Source organism: Pseudochaenichthys georgianus, chromosome 23 (genome assembly GCF_902827115.2).
Source record: "Pseudochaenichthys georgianus chromosome 23, fPseGeo1.2, whole genome shotgun sequence".
Taxonomy (NCBI): Eukaryota; Metazoa; Chordata; class Actinopteri; order Perciformes; family Channichthyidae; genus Pseudochaenichthys; species Pseudochaenichthys georgianus.
In genome coordinates, this window is record NC_047525.1 from 506,500 (window position 1) to 526,475 (window position 19,976).

General features: G+C 41.3%; 1 protein-coding gene across 2 annotated transcripts in view; it reads left to right on the forward strand.

Moving 5' to 3' along the window:
• Positions 1 to 5,477: 5,477 nt before the first annotated feature.
• Positions 5,478 to 19,976, forward strand: part of tmtc1 (transmembrane O-mannosyltransferase targeting cadherins 1) — a 103,612-nt gene continuing 89,113 nt past the window's right edge. For both annotated transcript variants that reach the window (XM_034074777.2, XM_034074778.2), the window contains exon 1: positions 5,478 to 5,897. In XM_034074777.2, the coding sequence (XP_033930668.1) occupies positions 5,602 to 5,897 (296 nt within the window). In that variant the 5' untranslated portion in view covers positions 5,478 to 5,601. The remainder of the gene's footprint in view (positions 5,898 to 19,976) is intronic.

The following is a 19,976-nucleotide window of genomic DNA, read 5'->3' on the forward strand; positions in this document are numbered from 1 at the left end:
CCGGCGCAAGCAAGAGGGAAAAAAAACAAAACATGAAGAAACTAGGGCATCACTCAAAGGTGGGTTATTGTATGAGTCAAATGTACAACTTGCGAATCTTGCATAAGTCAAATTGTCAATTACCATATTAAAACATCAGGTGCAATTCACGACATGAAGAAGGCAGTCTCTGCAGAGCATCAGGCTAATGGAGATGCAGTTATTTCCAGCATTCTTTATTTACCATTCATTCAAGTATGTGATGCCTTTTATCTGCTAATGTACAGGAGGAAGAGTGATACACTGTCTGTCTATTGGCTTACATAACAGTTCAAGTTTACAGCCTAAAAAACATGGAGCATTTTTCCCCTTTTATTCATTTTTATGTCAATTTGCACATTTCATGGTGATGCTCAGCCTCTCCCCTTAACTCCTAACAGTCATCATCATGTCAACCACGACACAGAGAAATACTGATAGAAATGTGTGTAGTTGTTGATACATTGCTGACAGAGGGAACTACAGTTGAATACAGATTTAAGAAATATCAGTTTTTGAGCATGTCATAAGCATGTTTTGTCTTGACTATATTACAACTATATTATAATAAAAATAATATAGTATTTATATTATTGAATTGATTATGATTATTAGTAGAAGTAGTTTATTTGCATTAATTATATTTTAATCTTTTTGAGGCTAGTATTTTGCAGGAAATGCAGACGCATTCACCTGTAAACGCATACTGAACGACATGCAGGCACATTTACCATTTACCTCACTGTATAAACAAGTAACTGTGTTGATAATAATAATAAACAGGAATTATATTTGCAAAGTAGCCTACTTTGTTTCCAAAAAAATGTTGTTCACTCCTGTCGGTTGGGGGGGGGCCCTCATCTCACAATGTTGCTTGGGGCCCCAAGTTGGCCAGGGGCGGCCCTGGATGCAGCCTCTCTACGTATCAAACATACCGGTAAACCAGCATCTTCTTCTTCTTCTTCTCTTTTTAATGGCGGATCGCAAACAGCTTTTGGTACTTTTTGGTACTGTACACGAGTGTGCATCATCATGTCATCCCTCTAATAAACCAGCATATCGAAAACATAAAACTAAGAAACCATAAAATAAATAAAACAAAACCAAAAACAAATCATCCATGGTCTTATTCTAACCTACTGTTAGATTATTTTCCCTATCCCAGTTTCCCTCAAAAAGGTGAACAGTGCCTTTCTGGTACGTAGCTCTTACTCCTTCTCCTTCTGTTCCCAGAATACCAACCACACTCCATTCCCTCTCTGCCTCTAAAACTTTATCCCTTAATTTTCCTTTTTCAACTCTATAGTTGACACAATGTAATAAAATATGTTCCACATTTTCCCTAACTCCACAGTTCCCACACTTGTCACTGTCACTTTTCCCCATGACATACAGCGTACCATTCGCCTACAAAGCCCTTAATGGACAGGCGCCATCTTACCTTAAAGAACTCATTATACCCTGCTGGCCTACTAGGGCATTGCGTTCCAAGAATGCAGGGTTGTTGGTTGTTCCTAGAGTCTCTAAAAGTACAACGGGAGCCAGAGCCTTTTCTCATCAAGCTCCACATTTGTGGAATCAGCTTCCAGTTTGTGTTCGGGCGGCAGACACCCTATCCGTTTTTAAGAGTGCGCTGAAGACCTTCCTTTTTGATGAAGCTTATAGTTAGGGCTGATTAGATTCAGCCCCTAGTTTTGCTGATATCGGCTTAGTTTGTCGGGGGACATCTTACTTCTTCCTTCTCTCTGTCTCTACCTGTGTCCTCTCATGGGGACATCTTCCTTCTTCCTTCTCTCTGTCTCTCCCTGTGTCCTCTCATGTTCCGATTAACCCAGCTTCCCCACATGTCTTTCTTTTTGGTGTCTATATACGCCGGGACCCGGAGTCATGGATGATCCTGCGGTCCTGTGTCCTGGATGGCGAGCGCTGGATCTTGAGTCGTGGCTGTGGTCCTGGATCATCGGTCCTGGATGGACATCCTCGTGGATTCATCTTCCTATTATACACACATGCATTTCCAAACATTTGGACTACCTTTGTTGCAAATGTATTATCTTTTCAATTTACACACGGCATCTATTGCACGTCTGTCCGTCCTGGGAGAGGGATCCCTCCTCTGCTGCTCTCCCTGAGGTTTAACCCATTTCTGCTGAATACACTTGTATACACTATTTAGCTCTGAGAGAATAATCAACATGCTGCATAACAAGATAAAGCACTAACACCTCTATCAGCTGACGCCAACAGGCAGCAACAAGGAGACAAAACACTGAGAGCAGCCCAAGGTTGCAGGCCTGTGCTCAGTGAGGGCAGAACAAACTGATAAACTCGGTCAAAGGTATTGGCCTAGGAAAATATTTCTCATGGATTTACCTTTACATCGAATAATCCACTGCAGTCACAGTGTTTTCTTGTGGCGCAATCCTGTCAAATAATTCCATGAAGCCAGCCCACATGCAGCGGCTCCAGAGTACCAAACACCCCGAGAGTGTTGGTAAAGCCGAGGTCTTTTTCAGACGAAAACTGTCAGAATTCAAGTCATGTCAGACTTCACTAAAAACAGCAAAGCAACAGGGGCCAGTGCCCCCGTAACACTGACCAGGGACCCCCCTGTGGCCCCCTCCAAAAAAAAGGTTACAATATTACGATCAGTGGCGGCTGGTGGAAAACATTTTTGGTGGGGCTATTGATAGAGTGAGTAAAACATTTTTTTTTGGGGCAAATGACCCCTTAAATTAGGACTTCTGGTGATGTAATGGCGCGTTTCCAGTGCAGCGTGGAGCTCGCTTTAATGCTGCGTTCAGACCGGACGCGATGCGAATATTCGCTTCGCTCTAAACGCTCCTATCGCTCTAGTCGCTCGAGTTTCACCGCAGCTGCCAGCTGTGTTTACTCGCATCATTCAAACAAGACGCGCTGGCTCGGGAGCTACAACAACATGAACATATTTTACCGTGATTAAATTGTAATACACGTTTCTAAATGATGCCGACGTAACAACATACTGATACCGGTTAGTAAAAACCATGAATTAATGCTTTGACAAGTCTGCAGACAGACGGCAGAGAAACACCTTTTAGAATGCTTGTTCCCTGAATGGAGCTTGGCTAAGCTAACGCTATATATGCTCCGACCGTCCACACTCACAACAACGGCCTACAGACATAAATAAACCAGCGACTGTATTCTCCATGACACAGACAGTCTGTGGTTTGTACTTGTTTAACTTTTGTCTAGTTTCTGAACAGATCGTATCTGTCCCCGGCTGTTTGAAGAGCAAGCATGTGAAACAAAAGATAGCATTTACCTGTTTGCATCCAGCTAGCCATGTGAGAAGCCTTGTTGATACGTTTTGTCTTTTTCACGAGCTTGCTGTGATATATACAAATCGGGTTGGTCCGGTCCAAGGTCTTTAAGTATCAATTTATCTCCCAAACTTCTCCTTTCAAAAGGATTGGAGTAGCTCTTGGGCGGACCGAGGTTCCGGCGACTCCACCTGCACACCATTCTCATCCAAATACTGCGTCACCTTGGTTACTCACGAGTCTAAAAAACAACTCACGTCAACGCACGTAAGCAACATGGGCGTCAACGTGAGCGCCCACGTGACCAAAATATTTGACGGCGCTGATTGGCTGAAATTATGTTTCGGCGGCACGGTTTACTATTGAGACTTTTGCAACCTGCTGGTTGCTGCTGTTTCGCTCGGGGGCTCTGCCCCGTAATGATAAACTAATGCCATGGGCAAGGCCAGGCAGGAAACAGGTGACTTATCAGTAACTTTAGACATCGTAACACAATTTTAAACGAGATTGTATTGTAGATTATACATTTTTGTGATACCAATTGTATGATATTTACCTTGTTCATTAAAAATTAAAATATAAAATATATATTTTTTTTAAATATTTTTTTTTTAAATATATATTTTTTTATTTAATATATTTTTTTATTTTTTATTTTGTATCTGGCAAGAGGTGGGGCGGTGCCCCTAGCGCCCCTATGGGCCGGCCGCCACTGATTACGATGTATTCGAACTAAATCAAATCAGAGACCGGATGTACAGTGGAGATTAAACTGTTCATTACCTTATATAAAAGTTTGTTTATTTTACACAATTACTTTACTGTATTTGTCTTTTTAACCCGCTTTTATTGTGCCCCTCTCATGAAATAACTGGCCCCAGCCTGCCCCCCCCCCAGTAAAATTGGTCTAGAACCGCCAATCCTTAAGGTTTTGAGTCAATTTGGAGAGGATCTTTAGAGAGGAGTGGACCAAAATCCTTCCTGATATGTGCACAAATCTGGTGACCAACTACAAGAAACGTCTGACGTCCAACAAGGGTTTCTCCACCAAGTACTTATTTCCCACAATTAAATGCAAATCAATTGTTATCTTTTATATAATGTCAATTTCTGGATTTATTTTCGATATTCTTACTCCGACTGTTAAAAATAAACCTACCATTAAAAATATAGACTGTTAATTTCTTTGTAAGTGGGCAAACTTAAAAAATCTGCAAGGGATCAAATACTTATTTCCTCCACTATATATATATATATAGAAACTCTCCTGCAGGACTCAAAACAGCCTGTAATGTGTCTCCTTACTCTGCAGTCACTAGACTCGTGTCGTGTGTCACTATTGACTCGGTGTGCGATAGAAAGGACAAGTGTGTGCCGCAGAACTGTATTGGTTTTCTGCACTGATGTTTCTGTCTGCCTGGCAAGTGCTGCTGCGCATGCGTCCGCAGGCGGGTTCTCGGAACTGATGTTGCGTTCTAGTACTGCACATGAGCTTGTATAAAATAATGACTTAATCGTGCATTTTGTCCAATTTCTAGACGTAATAACCTGTCAATAACAAAAGAAAAGGAATACTATACATAGAAAAATCATACTTTCCCAATAATATTACATTCAGTGTAGCCTATTTAAATATTTGCCGTTCATCTCCTCGTGTAGAAATGTTATCAGACTTTTGATACAGACAGCATGGTGCTATCTAGGCTCATTCCTCCAGAATAATTATTTTGCACCTGTTTATTCTTGCTGTATGAGAAGATACACGTTTGCATGTTCATAAGAAACGGCTTTTAACCGTCTGTCATCTGACAACCGCACAAAGAAATGCAAGTCTACGAGGATATACAAACTTGTCTCTCTTTTTTCATCTATGATGTTTTTCAGTCACATTTTGAGGTTTTGTCTGTTACCGTAAATTCCAGAACTTTCTCTCAAACGACTGTTGAAATATAACAAATGATTTCAAAAGTATCTTTTAAGACAATTAATTATAGAAAATGTTTAAGAAGAAATATCATATACATCTATGTTTATAGACAAATGTGTTTATGAACCAATTAAAGTTAAATAATAGCCACAACGAAATAAAATAACCGAATAGACAGGAGGGCATAGAGAAACCAAGGTTCTGGCATTCCCCGACTTCACCTGAAGGCAGCAGAGCTCAACTACAACCTCCTCACACACAACCGCTCTCTGTCGGCGGGATGGACGTGTTCTCCGGGGCCCCTGGATCCACCCTCAGCACAGCGCTGCAGCGGGACAAGCCAGGCCTGACATGACAGCACCGAGACGGGAGAAGAAGTCCCCCCCGCCGCCACGGCTAACCGTCCGCCCCGAGGTGGTGTTGGCTGTGGGTCGATACGCCCTGCTCGCCGCCGTGTGCGCCGCCTGCTACAGCAGCTCTCTCCACGGAGAGTTGGTGCACGACGATGTGTGGGCTATCATCAACAACCCGGACGTCCGACCCGGCTCCAGCCTCAAGAACGTCTTCAGCAACGACTTCTGGGGCAAGAGGATGGCGGACAACACGAGCCACAAGTCCTACAGACCGCTGTGCATCCTCACCTTCAGGTTAGTTTTCCCAGCTTTGCCATTTCTGTGTTTCCACCTTCACTTCCCAACAATAACACCAAATGTAGTTAAAGTGCAGGGTTAACGACCCGCAAGACATGTCGCTGACGAGCGCCTGCATGATATATAAACACGCTATCAACGCTGACGTCATACAGCTGTCCCCTTGTGAAGGGAAGGGATTGCAGAAGCTCCATTTAGAATGATTCAAGCTACACATTTCTTCTGGACACCTTGTTAGAGGAGCCTCACGTGGCATACAAAATACACCGAGTGTGCTGGTCACACTAAAACTCCCAATATGTGTGGTAGTTATATCATAGAGATGTGTCAGTCATATTTCTATGAGTGAGAGTAGGAGAGCAGCCCCCTGACCACAGTACAACTTTATTCTTTAGGATTGAACCCATTCAGATGACACCTAGCCAGCACATACACGCACTGTGTATGTGGACTTGTTGCACAGCTCTGTAGCTCTATCACTGATATTAGCAGTGGTGGAAGTACTCTGATGTAATCCTTAAGTACAAGTAGCAATACGGAATTGTTTAACAGTAACAGTGCAGCGTTGACATGGAATCTTACTTAAAGCCGTTGTGTCCTTGGGCAAGACACTTCACCTGAACTTGCTCCTTTGACCATTGCATGTATACAAAATATGTGTAATGTGTGTATTTGTAAAGCGCTTTGAGCACGGGAAAAGCGCTATAATAAATGTAAGGAATTATTATTATTATTATTATTATTATTATTATTATTAAATAACAGCAGAAGTCTTGCGATCAAAAATATACAATCATAGTGTTTAAAAAAAGTACTTTAAGCAGGGTTTCCCCTAGGTTTACTGCCTTGGCAGGGTGCTGCTCGGGTACCCCCCAACAGGGGGTTCCCCGGAAAAAAAATGTTGAATTTTTTTTTATCCTCTGGAGCAGAGAGAGGAGCTGTGGATTATTGTTATTGTTATCGTACAGTAACAAAGTATTCGTACATTAAAAAGTAAGTATTACTTTTATTCAAACTGTATTCCCTTCTTATCATGTAGCCTACACTTCTTCCTTTCATTGATACATTTAAATCACCTGACTACAGCATAACATACCTACTGCAACCCTGTGCTACTGCTGCTTCTCTCTGCCTCATCCTCTATTGCTGGAGGCAGCTCCACCTCATCTCATCTGATCTCTGATATGAAAGCAATCGTGTTATGATCATATTGAGCTATTGGTGTGAGTCTACATTAAACAAGCAGTCTGCTTGTCATACATTGCTGACGATACATTTTAAGAGGCAATTTGTTGAGTCACTGCAGCTAAATGCCGGTAGCATCAAGCTAGCAAATCCTGCATTAGCCTCACATCAACAGGTGTAGACAGAACATCCAATAGGCTCTGTGCACAAGATGGCATCTATCAACTTCCGGCGGGTGGGTGTGAGGCCGAGTACTTCCGGTTTGAGTCCAGAGTTTTGACAGTTTGACAGTTTGTTATTACTAGGGATGGGTATCGTTAGTATTTTATCGATACCGATACCGGTAGGCCTACTGCTTATCGGTATCGGTATTTTTCGATACTCTTATCGATACTTTTCAATCATTTGGTGCTCAAAATTATAGACATGAATACAAGATGTGAAGATTAAACAGTCATTTTATTGTAATTTTCTTGCAGAAATAACTGTATAACTTATACATTAGCTTCTCGGAAGCAGACAAAAATAAATACAATAACTTAAAGGGGCCTGGCTCGCCCTATCATGCTTGTTGGGGTTTTCCCTCAGACAGAGGATGAAAAGAGGCATTTACATTTTATTTTTTTTAACATTTGTAAATCAGTTACATCTTCATTCAGACATTTCAAACTGACAACCTAGCTCGACAAGAGATCCTTCAAACATTGTCCTACAGTGACATCATGCAAAACTGTGATATGAAGAAATTGGTCAAAAGGCTAAGATGGCAAAAAGATAAAGGCGAGTACGTATATTATTCTGGATTGTACACAAATCATCACAAAATAAGTGATGTGCTGAACTGAAACACGTCAAAATGTGTCTGAAGGTTTAAATATAGAACAAAGTATTTGAGCTTAAAATATGTCAATTCCTAGTAAACGACCAACAATTGCTGAACCATACATTGAAACGTTGACCTTTAACAACATTTAAATGCAGTTTTCCAATTCACAATGACATCTGTAAGTGTAACTGTTTGGTTTATAAAGCATTCAATGAAATGCCAAATTATTATAGGTGTAGGAGCCAGTGGCGTAGCCACCATAGGGCCAGGGTGGGCCCAGGCCCACCCAGTTTACTCATTGGCCCACCCTGAGAAAGCTTCGGTGTCATTTAAAAAAAAGAAAAGATTATTTTTTATTTTGATTAATTATTTTATTATTATAAAAAAATGTATTTACCCATTGCGAATATCCAAGAATTCAAAGTGAAATTCAAGTGAACAAATATCGAATTTAATTAATGTTGTATGTGTTTTGTCCTCTGAACCGAACTCATTTACGGTAACTGATTGTTGGTTCCGGTCATTGGTTCCGGTCATTGGTTCCGGTCATAGGTTCCGGCGCGCGCCATAATAACATGAGAGAGGCATAGAGCTGCCTGCAAAATAAATGATGGCTCAAAGTTCACTAATGAACTTTGGTTTTTAAAAAAAAGCCAGACTCCAAGAAGAGCCCCCACTGCCCTCATCTAGCAGCGATCTATATGATCATTTTCTGATAACGATGAAATAGCCCCGCCTCCCTCTCCCCACCTCTCCTGCTGCTGGGCTGTCAGAAGAAAACAAATGTTAATGGAAACTCTCTGCCGCACTGTTCCCTCGTCCCTTGGAAGAGGCGGAGAGGTGGGTGTTTTTCATCTGCTGGTGGACAGTCCGGAGAGATATACACAGGGTTGGGTTGTGACGGAATACATGTAACGGCGTTACGTAATCAGAATATGTAATATTCATTACCAGCAGAACTGTGTGCACACTGCACGGAGCTGCAGCGAGAGAGAGATGCAGCGTGTCTGTGAGGCCCCGCCCCCGCACGCAGATGAGAGAGAGATCTCTTTTAAAATATATTGCAAGTTAGAAATGGAGATGGTTAGATAAAATGTGCAAGATAACGTTTATGTAGCATTTCTTTATTGTCGAAATGATGACATTTATAACGGGATAAAATCAAAGTGAATGGCCTGCTGCTGCTGAATGCATGGGGCAAGTGACTGGAAAAAGTTTTAAAAGTTATTACATCGTTTCAGATAATAATAATACATAATAATGATAATTCATTCTATTTAGGGGCGCCTTTCAAAGCACCTTACAATTCATAACATAGTCTAAGGAAAGGTTTTAAGACAGTACGAAGAATGCAGTCCGGGTGATGTTTTTTACGTGTGGTGCAGATGAGAGCTGTCCAGAATGGCACCAAGATGTTGTGTTTGTGCTCTTGATAAGCCATTAAAACGGTAAAATACGTGTCTCCTGTTCACCAAAACATACCCATCTGTTATGGAAAAAGAAAGTATTCCAAAAGTATTCTAAAAGTAATCTGTCACCGGTACCGGCGGGGATTGTTGTTAGCTTCTGATGCACAGAAGAACAATCTGGCCCACCCTATTTTTTACAGGCCCACCCTAAAGTACATTTCTGCCTACGCTACTGGTAGGAGCTCACATTAATACACTGCCAGTGTCAAGGGCGCTGGAAGCGGGGGGGCCAGGGGGCCATTGGCCCCCCCACTTTTCAGCCCTGCCCCACATTTTCGCAGCGGCGGATGCCGTGTACAAATCCCGTTTCAATAATTCCCCTCTACTCTAAAGTCACATCGAAAACGCGATCTGATCTAGCTGTGTATATTTTGTTATTTTGTATTGTTATATTCAATCTCAGTAGCTACAGGCATTTTTGAAGCTTGTAAAGGGAAGATGACAGCTCGCCTCTCACTCGCCACTCTGCTCTTCCACAGCGCTGCTCCCCCTCCCTCCCGCTGACATTATGAATGTAAGGCGTATAGTAATCAGATAACACGGCAGGGTCCGTTACAGTTTGTTTTCATCTGATTTCAAATAAACAAAGTCTTGGCTTTCAGAATATTAAACTTGTTTCGGCAAATTCAGATGATAAATACAGCTTTGAAGCTTCGGCATAATTACAAGCGGAGAACGGAGTAACTTGACGTCACTGCAGGCATAACAACAACGCTGTTTCTCGTGAGTGTTTTCCCCGGGAAACAAACACAATACACACAAACGCAAAAATATACAAATACACACGTACACGGCGCGGAACACTGTACAAATCCCGTTTCAATAATTCCCCTCTACTCTAAAGTCGCATCTAAAAAGAACGCCATCTGATCTAGCTGTGTAGGCTATATTTTGTTATTTTGTATTGTTATATTCAATCTCATTAGCTACAGGCATTTTTGAAGCTTGTAAAGGGAAGATGACAGCTCACTCGCCACTTTGCTCTTCCACAGAGACGCTCCCCCTCCCTCCCACTAAAATTATGAATGTAAGGCATATAGTAATCATAGATAACACGGCAGGGTCCGTTACAGTTTTTTAAAATCTGATTTCAATTAAACAAAGTCTTGGCTTTCAGAATATTAAACTTGTTTCGGCAAATTCAGATGATAAATACAACTTTGAAGCTTGTAACGGCATAATTACAAGCGGAGAACGGAGTAACTTAACGTCACAGCAGGCATAACAACAGCCGGTGTACACAAAATACACAAACGTATACACACACACTAGGGGTGTAACGGTTCACAGAAGTCACGGTTCGGTTCGTACCTCGGTTTGGGGGTCACGGTTCGGTACGGGTTCGGTACAACAACAAAAAGCAAAAAAAAAGTCCCAAATGCATAATTCCAGGTTTGTTGTTATTTATTTTTGAACAGTAGTGCAAGTTTCAGTTTAAAAATAAGGAACTCTGACATTTTGAATAATTAACTGTATTAAACAGTTAAAAACAAACCACACACTCAGATGGCCAGATTATCTATAATGCCTGATGTCAAACAAAAAGGTTTCATCAAGCTGTAAAACTAAAAAGGATGTCTTGAAAATATGACATCATAAATAATAAGAAAGTGTTTCAAGAGCGCAAAGTCGTTGAAAACATATGCCAAAAGCTTCCGTTATTTATTTTGGTCTCTCGGCTTTCATGTCTGTTGGCTTCTTAAAAACAGCGGGGATCAGCTGTTGAACAGCGGTTGTCTTTTGCCGGGCTCTGGTGATTGGCAAATCTGGGTGATGTCTTCTGATATGATTTAGCATGTTTGGCGTGTGTTACCATTAGCATACCGCACCGCTATCGAACAACGCCGACACACCGACCTCGTCCGATCCACCACTCGCACTCCATCGTTATTGTAGTCCACAGGGAACCCGAAATGTTCCCACAGCTGATTTAAAAGAAGCAGGTGGGTTCTAGCTCCTGTGTGTTATCTGTAATCGCCTTACTAACTTTTCTTCTTCTTGTATTTTGTTCGTTTTGTTGTGTTTTCTTCTTGTTCTTCATTTGTTGTTTAAGGGCGGCTGGCAAACAGCTTTTAGGTGCAATACCGCCCCCTGGATTATAAATAGTGTAGTGGATACTGCCCTGAATGACAGACTTGTTTCCCACTCGTAAAAAAAGGCGTATTCGTCGTGTGACTGCATGTGCCGAACCGTGACGTCCGAACCGTGACGGTACGGGCCGAATACGGATACCGTTACACCCCTAACACACACACGAGTTTCCCCCAGACCAGTAATCCAAACAAAAATATCTTCCCCGCGTAGTATTTTGATCATTTGCTCCGCTAATAATCAATCGGATCGATCCAGAGAAGAGGACACTTTGAAGGCCTTTTTCTCAAAATGATGACTCTATTCATTATATAGGCTAATGTGACATATTTTGCTTAATATTTGGAGTACAAAAACAATCCTGATATCATTAGAAAGCTCGGAATCTCCTCTTTCCAACTGTGTATACAACTCAAAATGTGTCTTCGGGTCAATGCGACTGATTTCGATAGAGCAGGTCACTTTGCATAAGGTAAAATAAAGCAGGCAGACATAACGGGAAGAATATGTACATTTTAACCCAATCAAATAGGACATTGTCACACCATTCAAATGTATCCATGTAAATTACAACCAATAAAAAAGCTTAGATTTGTTTATTTGTTACGTTGTTTACTTTATTTGTTAAGCAGGGGCCTCAATCGCGGACATGCTGGCGGCACAGGGACGAGGCACGCAATCCCTCTTCAGTGAAGTGAACAAGCTTCTACGGCTATTTGACTGTGCCGATGTCCAATGCAAAAGCTGAGCGGAGCTTCTCCAGCCTCCGTCGGTTGAAGACGTTCCTTCGTTCAACTAGTCCGAGCGCCGCTTAAATCACCTTCTCTTCTTCCACATCCACAAAGATTTGACCGACGGCTTGGACCTCAAAAAAGTGCTCCGGAATTTCTGCTTGCTCAGTGAGCGAAGGGAGGTTTACTTTGGCAAACTGTAAAAAGATTAAGTAGGCTAGATGTAGCCACGTGGGGATATTTGTTTTGCTTTACCCTATGTATTGTGGGACATTTGTTTGAAGGTTGCTCCACCCTCATCTGTTATTGGACATTTTAGTCATGTGATTTTAATTACACAACATCACAGCTTGTGTTACTGTTAACAAGCTTGTTATAGGCCTACGTTCTTTTCACAAGAATTGTTGTTTGGTAATAAATAATTTATGCCCATTTCTTGAAATAAGTGTCATGAATTGCATTACCTGTAGCCAGCGGTAGGCTACCTGACCGGTCTCAACGCTGTGTGTGTCCGTCAGGAAACACGCTGTTTACAAGAAGCCTAGTTCCAGGCTTCCAGCAAACATCCACTGATAAACTGCGATGTTAACAACCTCATGATAACCTCATATTTTTTTAACTTAGGATCGTACCTGTGTTTAGTCTAGAAAAAGGTAAATGTGTGCATTTTATTATAAAGTTGTGTATATTTACAGACTGTTGCAAAAACGAAGAAGCTTATAAACATCAGGTTTAAAACTAAAAGAGCTTTACAAAAAAACACAATGAAAGATGGAGTTTTATTTGAGTTATTCATTTACATTTTTTGTCAAAGAGATGCTGATTTGAAACCGTTGTTACATAGTTACGGCATTTCCTGTTTCTGCCGGAGAGAGGGGAGTCCCAAAGCTTGCTGCTGTGTTTACTCCCTCCATCTGACAGGAGGGAGCCTCATGTGTCACTCCACGGAGTTCACTCCGTCACGGAGCGGGAGTGTGTAGGGCATGGTTTGGGAATGGACCATACACACGCACTTTTTTGCCCCCCCCCCACTTCTAAAATGAATCCGGCGCGCCTGGTCAGTGTAAATAAATAAAACAAGGCGATGTGCCTGCAATACTTCACTCAGGTAAACAAAACATATTACCCGTGCGCAGCAGCTAACCTGCCTGCGAGCCTTCGCTCAGGTCACATTTACACACGGCGCGGCTGTAGCCCGCAAGCACTATTAGCACTAGCAGTATCGCTAGCAACCACATTGTTTAGGCTGTCAAATACGCTGCACCGTTTTAGATTCAATGAGTGTCTCGTTTGCAAATGCTTCATTAAGTTGCTTGTGTTACCACCTTTACAAGCAACTAATTGAGTACATAGATTGCACCTTGCACTATCGCCACTACATTTTTTAAAGTGCACCCAGACCTTCGATCGCTTCGCTCTGTCCGCCATGCCTGCGGCAGTCTCACAACAATAATAAGAGCGCTGTTGAGAGAGATGACGAGTGGCATTTACAGTAGCCAATCAGAGGGGTCTCAAACCGGATACATCACACGGGATGAGGGTTCCCAACCAACTAGAATGGTTTAAAGTTAAACTAAGGAAGTAAACGTAACACATACCGATAGCAGCACCGTTTGTCCAGCAGCTTAACGGTATACCGATACCGTCCAATCAGGTACCGGTATTTATTTAGTACCGGTTCTCGATACCCATCCCTAGTTATGACACACCAAGAGCAATATTGAGCGGATTTCGGATTAAAGAAAAGCGATTGGGCTTCCAGCGGGTAAGAAAGTCGGCACTACATTGCTGCAGGCCCGGTTCCAGAACAAAATGACTCAGGGTGCATCTGAGATTAGAGACGGTGCAGTGGTAAAGTGCTATTTTTATAAGTGGGGGTGGACCTAACACCCTCTAGGGCAGGGGTCTTCAACTAAAATTCAACGAGGTCCAGTTAGAGAAAATCTCCCCATGCAAAGGTCCGGAACATCAAAATGTCTAAGTTGCTTCATGAATTAGTGTGTTATATATTGAAGTGACCTGTAGCTTTACCAACGTCTGCATAATCAACAACTGACTGCCAATCAAATAAAGAAAGTACAATTCAAAAACAACAATATTTATTGTCAATTAACATTAAATACTGTGGATATGTGTAAAGTGCTTAATTTTAGATGAATAAAATAAAGTGTAGCAGCAGCTTGAGTGTCCCTTTTTCTTTGTTAACCGTTTCACATCATGACTTAACAGTTTCAGCCGATTATAGAACAATATCAGTCTTTACACATCATAACAATTGAACAGTTTCAAAGTTTCTCTTTCTTTCCCTCTTATATTGCAGTCCATCACTCACTTTTTTTAAATTCAGTGTGAGAATTGAGCTTGAGCTTGTCCTGCCAGGAGGTTGTAAATCTGGGCTGACATGGAGTCAAGTTGTACTTTTTACAGTATTACGGCTTCTTCTACAGATGACATTTTTTTATGATTTTTTTGTCAAAGCACTTAAGATATTCATTGCTATCGGGATGTTAAGAGCATTCCATGGAATATAACAAAAAGTGTATCTCGAGCCGGTTTCTGAAACTTACCTACCTCACCTTTAAGTTAAAAATCAAGGGTTTTTATTATTATTTACAGCAGGGGTGGGGAACCTTTTTCCTTTCAATTGTTACAACATCCTCCGAGGGTCGTACAAATTATTGAACTCAACCTTTGCTTAAAATATTGAAGTTAAAAGCATCAATCTGGTACACTTTGAGAGCAACATTAAGAGATCTATGGATACATCTCTCAACACCCATATGAAACAGAACTGTAAGCATATTTTTCTTTTTGGATATTTTACAAATCACTCCCCTTTTAAACTCTATTATTGTTATTTTTAACAACTTTTTTGTTACTGTCATATAGTATTTTATACCAGTTTTTCATTTAGTCTCATTAATAACTATAATGATCATATCAAGGTGTGCCTTAACCTCACTGAGCTGAAGTTATTTAAGCCTCTCAGGAGATAGCTCTCTTCCACCTGGTTGTAGAAAAGTGCTTTAAATTCGTTAGCATAGCTAGCTAACCAGATGCTAATAACAACAGATCGCCACTGTGTTTACAACTAAAGACACAGCCACGCAAACACTGCGGCATGTGTACGGCTCCTTATGGGTACTGCACAGTGGCGGCCGGCCCATAGGGGCGCTAGGGGCGCCGCCCCACCTCTTGCCAGATACAAAGTAAAAAATAAATATTAAATAAAAAAATATATATTTAAAAAAAATATATATATTTTATATTTAAATTTTTAATGAACAAGGTAAATATCATACAATTAGTATCACAAAAATGTATAATCTACAATACAATCTCGTTTAAAATTGTGTTACGATGTTTAAAGTTACTGATAAGTCACCTGTTTCCTGCCTGGCCTTGCCCATGGCATTAGTTTATCATTACGGGGCAGAGCCCCCGAGCGAAACAGCAGCAACCAGCAGGTTGCAAAAGTCTCAATAGTAAACTGTGCCGCCGAAACATAATTTCAGCCAATCAGCGCCGTCAAATATTTTGGTCACGTGGGCGCTCACGTTGGCGCCCATGTTGGCGCCCATGTTGCTTACGTGCGTTGACGTGATTTGTTTTTAGACTCGTGAGTAACCAAGGTGACGCAGTATTTGGATGAGAATGGTGTGCAGGTGGAGTCGCCGGAGCCTCGGTCCGCCCAAGAGCTACTCTCCAATCCTTTTGAAAGGAGAAGTTTGGGAGATAAATTGATACTTAAAGACCTTGGACCGGACCAACCCGATTTGTATATATCACAGCAGGCTCGTGAAAAAGACAAAACGTATCAACAAGGCTTCTCACATGGCTAGCTGGATGCAAACAGGTAAATGCTATCTTTTGTTTCACATGCTTGCTCTTCAAACAGCCGGGGACAGATACGATCTGTTCAGAAACTAGACAAAAGTTAAACAAGTACAAACCACAGACTGTCTGTGTCATGGAGAATACAGTCGCTGGTTTATTTATGTCTGTAGGCCGTTGTTGTGAGTGTGTACGGTCGGAGCATATATAGCGTTAGCTTAGCCAAGCTCCATTCAGGGAACAAGCATTCTAAAAGGTTTTTCGCCTGCCGTCTGTCTGCAGACTTGTCAAAGCATTAATTCATGGTTTTTACTAACCGGTATCAGTATGTTGTTACGTCGGCATCATTTAGAAACGTGTATTACAATGTAATCACGGTAAAATATGTTCATGTTGTTGTAGCTCCCGAGCCAGCGCGTCTTGTTTGAATGATGCGAGTAAACACAGCTGACAGCTGCGGTGAAACTCGAGCGACTAGAGCGATGCGATAGGAGCGTTTAGAGCGAAGCGAATATTCGCATCGCGTCCGGTCTGTACGCAGCATTAAAGCGAGCTCCACGCTGCACTGGAAACGCGCCATTACATCACCAGAAGTCCTAATTTAAGGGGTCATTTGTCCCAAAAAAATGTTTTTTACTCACTCTATCAATAGCCCCACCAAAAATATTTTCCACCAGCCGCCACTGGTACTGCAATATTTTAAGGGCTGGAGCGGCGTTCCGGTGCTTTCTGTCAGCATTCCTTTCAGACGAGACATATACCACGTGAAGACACGTTACGCTCGTGTTGTGTTCAAGGAACCTGTCCTTGGCCAGGAAAAACAGGTACTCCTTGTTTAATTATTTTTGCGGTCTAGATTTCTTCTTCTTTTGTGAAGTAAGAAGTTGTCCGTCAGTCGGACTGACGGACGGACTCCCTCCCCCCCACCCCCAAAACGAAAACTCTTCGGTTCTCCACGAATTACACAAGTCACCCAAATCAGCGTTAAAAAAGCGGGAGGCGCCGAAAATCCCCTATTAATGTATTGATTATAGCTCCGGGTCCGTATAGGTCGGCGTCTGGGTCCGGATCCGGACCGCGGTCCGCCTGTTGCCGACCCCTGCTCTAGGGGGTCCTCACCTCCTCTAGGGGGGTCCGGGGGCATGCTCCCCCGGGAAGATTTTTTTTTTTTTTTAAATATTGAAGTTAAAAGCATCAATCTGGTGCACTTTGAGAGCAAAATGAAGAGATCTATGTGCTCTTTGCTTGATTCATGCCTTCCCAGTCCCTTATCACGTAGCCTATAAGAGCATGGCGCCAGTTGTTGTAGCCAGTTGTGGTGAAGACATCTGACTTACTTGAACCGAAATGTCTACATGCATAGCAGAAGATGGCATCTTTTTTACATGAATATTCCAGCCAATCTCTGTTTTGAAACCATGAGCTGCAAAATGAGCGCCTCACCCCACTGTACAGGCGAGTTGGGCACTTTTTTAAATATACCTGGGCAGGCTCTGTTTTGCCGAGGTCCTCTGGCACTTGCGGGCCGCTGAGGGGTGGCAGTGTTTGGGGCAACAAAGACGGCTGCGGCTGCTCCGCCTCTGTGGGCGAGGCGGGCAAAGCCGACGAGTCGGGCGTTATTGTCCACGACAGTGGCCGCGGGTAACGTAATGTCCCCATGATCTGAACTGTTATTACCTGCAGTAGATGCAGTGTTACTGCTGGCGATAAAGGCTGGTTGTTTTAACCATTTTCTGATGTCCATCACTGACACTGATAGCTTTGTAAGAACCTTGCGGATGACGAACGCGCAGCGGCACAGGTCACACGCACCTGACATAATAACGTTACTTACCGTTTAAATTGACCAAATAAATGCAGCAATGTTATTTAACCACAATTCCAATTGATTTTATTTCAACTAAATTCTTCTTATTATTATACTTATTATTATTATTATTATTATTATATATGTAATATTTTTCACTTTTTTTTTTTTCACTTTTTTTTTTCCAAATGAGGGTGCATAACGACTCAACTGAGGGTGCAATGCACCCTCATGCACCCCCGTAGAACCGGGCCTGCATTGCTGTGTGCCCCTTTGTACAAATTCGTCCCGTTATAATCGGGAGATCAGTTTCCATTCATTTCGGCAAGCCTGGGCAACAACGATTAAAAGATTTGTTGCTCCCAAACCAATTGTGTATTTCATTGTGGTCATTACAAAAAGCAGTTATACCATACTATGTTTAGGTACTAATTAATTATATCCTCAAAACAAACACACACATAAATAACATAGGACAATACATAATTGAATAAATCCACAATATGATAACATTTTACAGATTAATTTAATAAACTTTTACAAAACATAGGTTGATGTTATATCGGGGGGGAAATACATATTTAAACATTTCAATTAGTCTCTGAATATTTAAGTAATGCTAGTTTATATAACAGATGAACAGATGTACAATATCCAGAAAGTAGATGCAAAAAATATATATAATGTGTGCATTTCCAACATTTCCTCTGAAAGAGTGTTATATTAATGCAAGATAAGTTAGCATCCAAAACTTTTGTTAATGGATAACTATTGAGTAAGTAGTGAGTAGTGAGCCATTCGTTTTTTTTTTTCGTGGTGCGATGTCTGCTGAGAAGTCCTTGTATGCCTCGCTGACTTTGAGGACATCTGGGTCTGGCAGCTCCCCCCGCACGGCCTTGTAACGTGTACTCCTTTGAACATGTTTATATGATAATTAGGACTTTAAGAACAATTTTACACTCAGACAACAATCACAAAGTTGTAGCAGGCTACATACAATTACTTAGGACAATAGATATTACCTTACACCGTCAGCAACTGTAAACTGCTTTGGCTTAGTGGAAATGAACACCATGTCACTCACTCTGCCTGGTTTCACACCCTATTAATTACACAATTACATTACCTAAGGCCAGTGGTTATTGTCAATGTGCCCATAACTCAGGTCAGCTCCTATAAGTACAATGGGGTTCATATCGATAATACACTGAGACACATGGAATGGAATAAAGATGTAAATGCTGGCTATGAGTGTTGTGCATTATTTTTGTGTTAATGTTAAGTACATATCTGTCTTGTTAATTGCATGTAGGCTCACCATACTGGTAGGGCTGTGCAATTAATCGTATTTTAATCTCGATTACGATTTTGGCTTGCAACGATTACGAAAACAACGTAATCGAAATAAAACGATTATTTTGCTGCATTCCCTTTCGCCATGATGCTCTCAATTCGTCTTGCGTTATACATCTTGCCCGCGTGTGCACTTTCGCCGCTCCCTAAAAGCCCTCTCGGCCAGGTTGTGTTTTGACTTGCAGTCTGTTAAATAAATCCATATAAACACGTTACAAGGGAAGCTTTAGTTGCCGTGTCTTTATTCTCCGGTCAGCTCTAGTGTACAGTCAACTTTTACTAACCTCGTCAAGCTGGAGCTTCTTAGCTTGCTACTTCCTGTTTACGGATAAGGGGTTACCAAAAATAAGAGTACTACGTGTAGCAGTATAATTAAACATTACAGGTTGTGAGTGACATTAGTTATAATATTTATATATGTTCAGTAGGTTGTGGAAGTGCGCTCCAAAATATGTGTTGATCTTCTTTATTGGTATTTATTATTTATTTAAATGTGGATATAAATGTATTATTTATTTTATAATTGTTTTAATTGGTTTTTCAGTTGAATTATACTTAAAGTTCAGGGTAATCAACTGTTAAAAACATACTGTTCAAATTATTATTATTTCTTTTTTTAAAGTTCAATAAATGGATGTTTTCAAAGTCTTCAATAATGGTGATATCAATATTGATCAAAAATAATCGTGATTATGATTTTTGCCATAATCAAGCAGCCCTACATAGTACATACTGACAAGTTATATGTTAAAAACTTAAGCCTGATATGGTTTGTCAAAA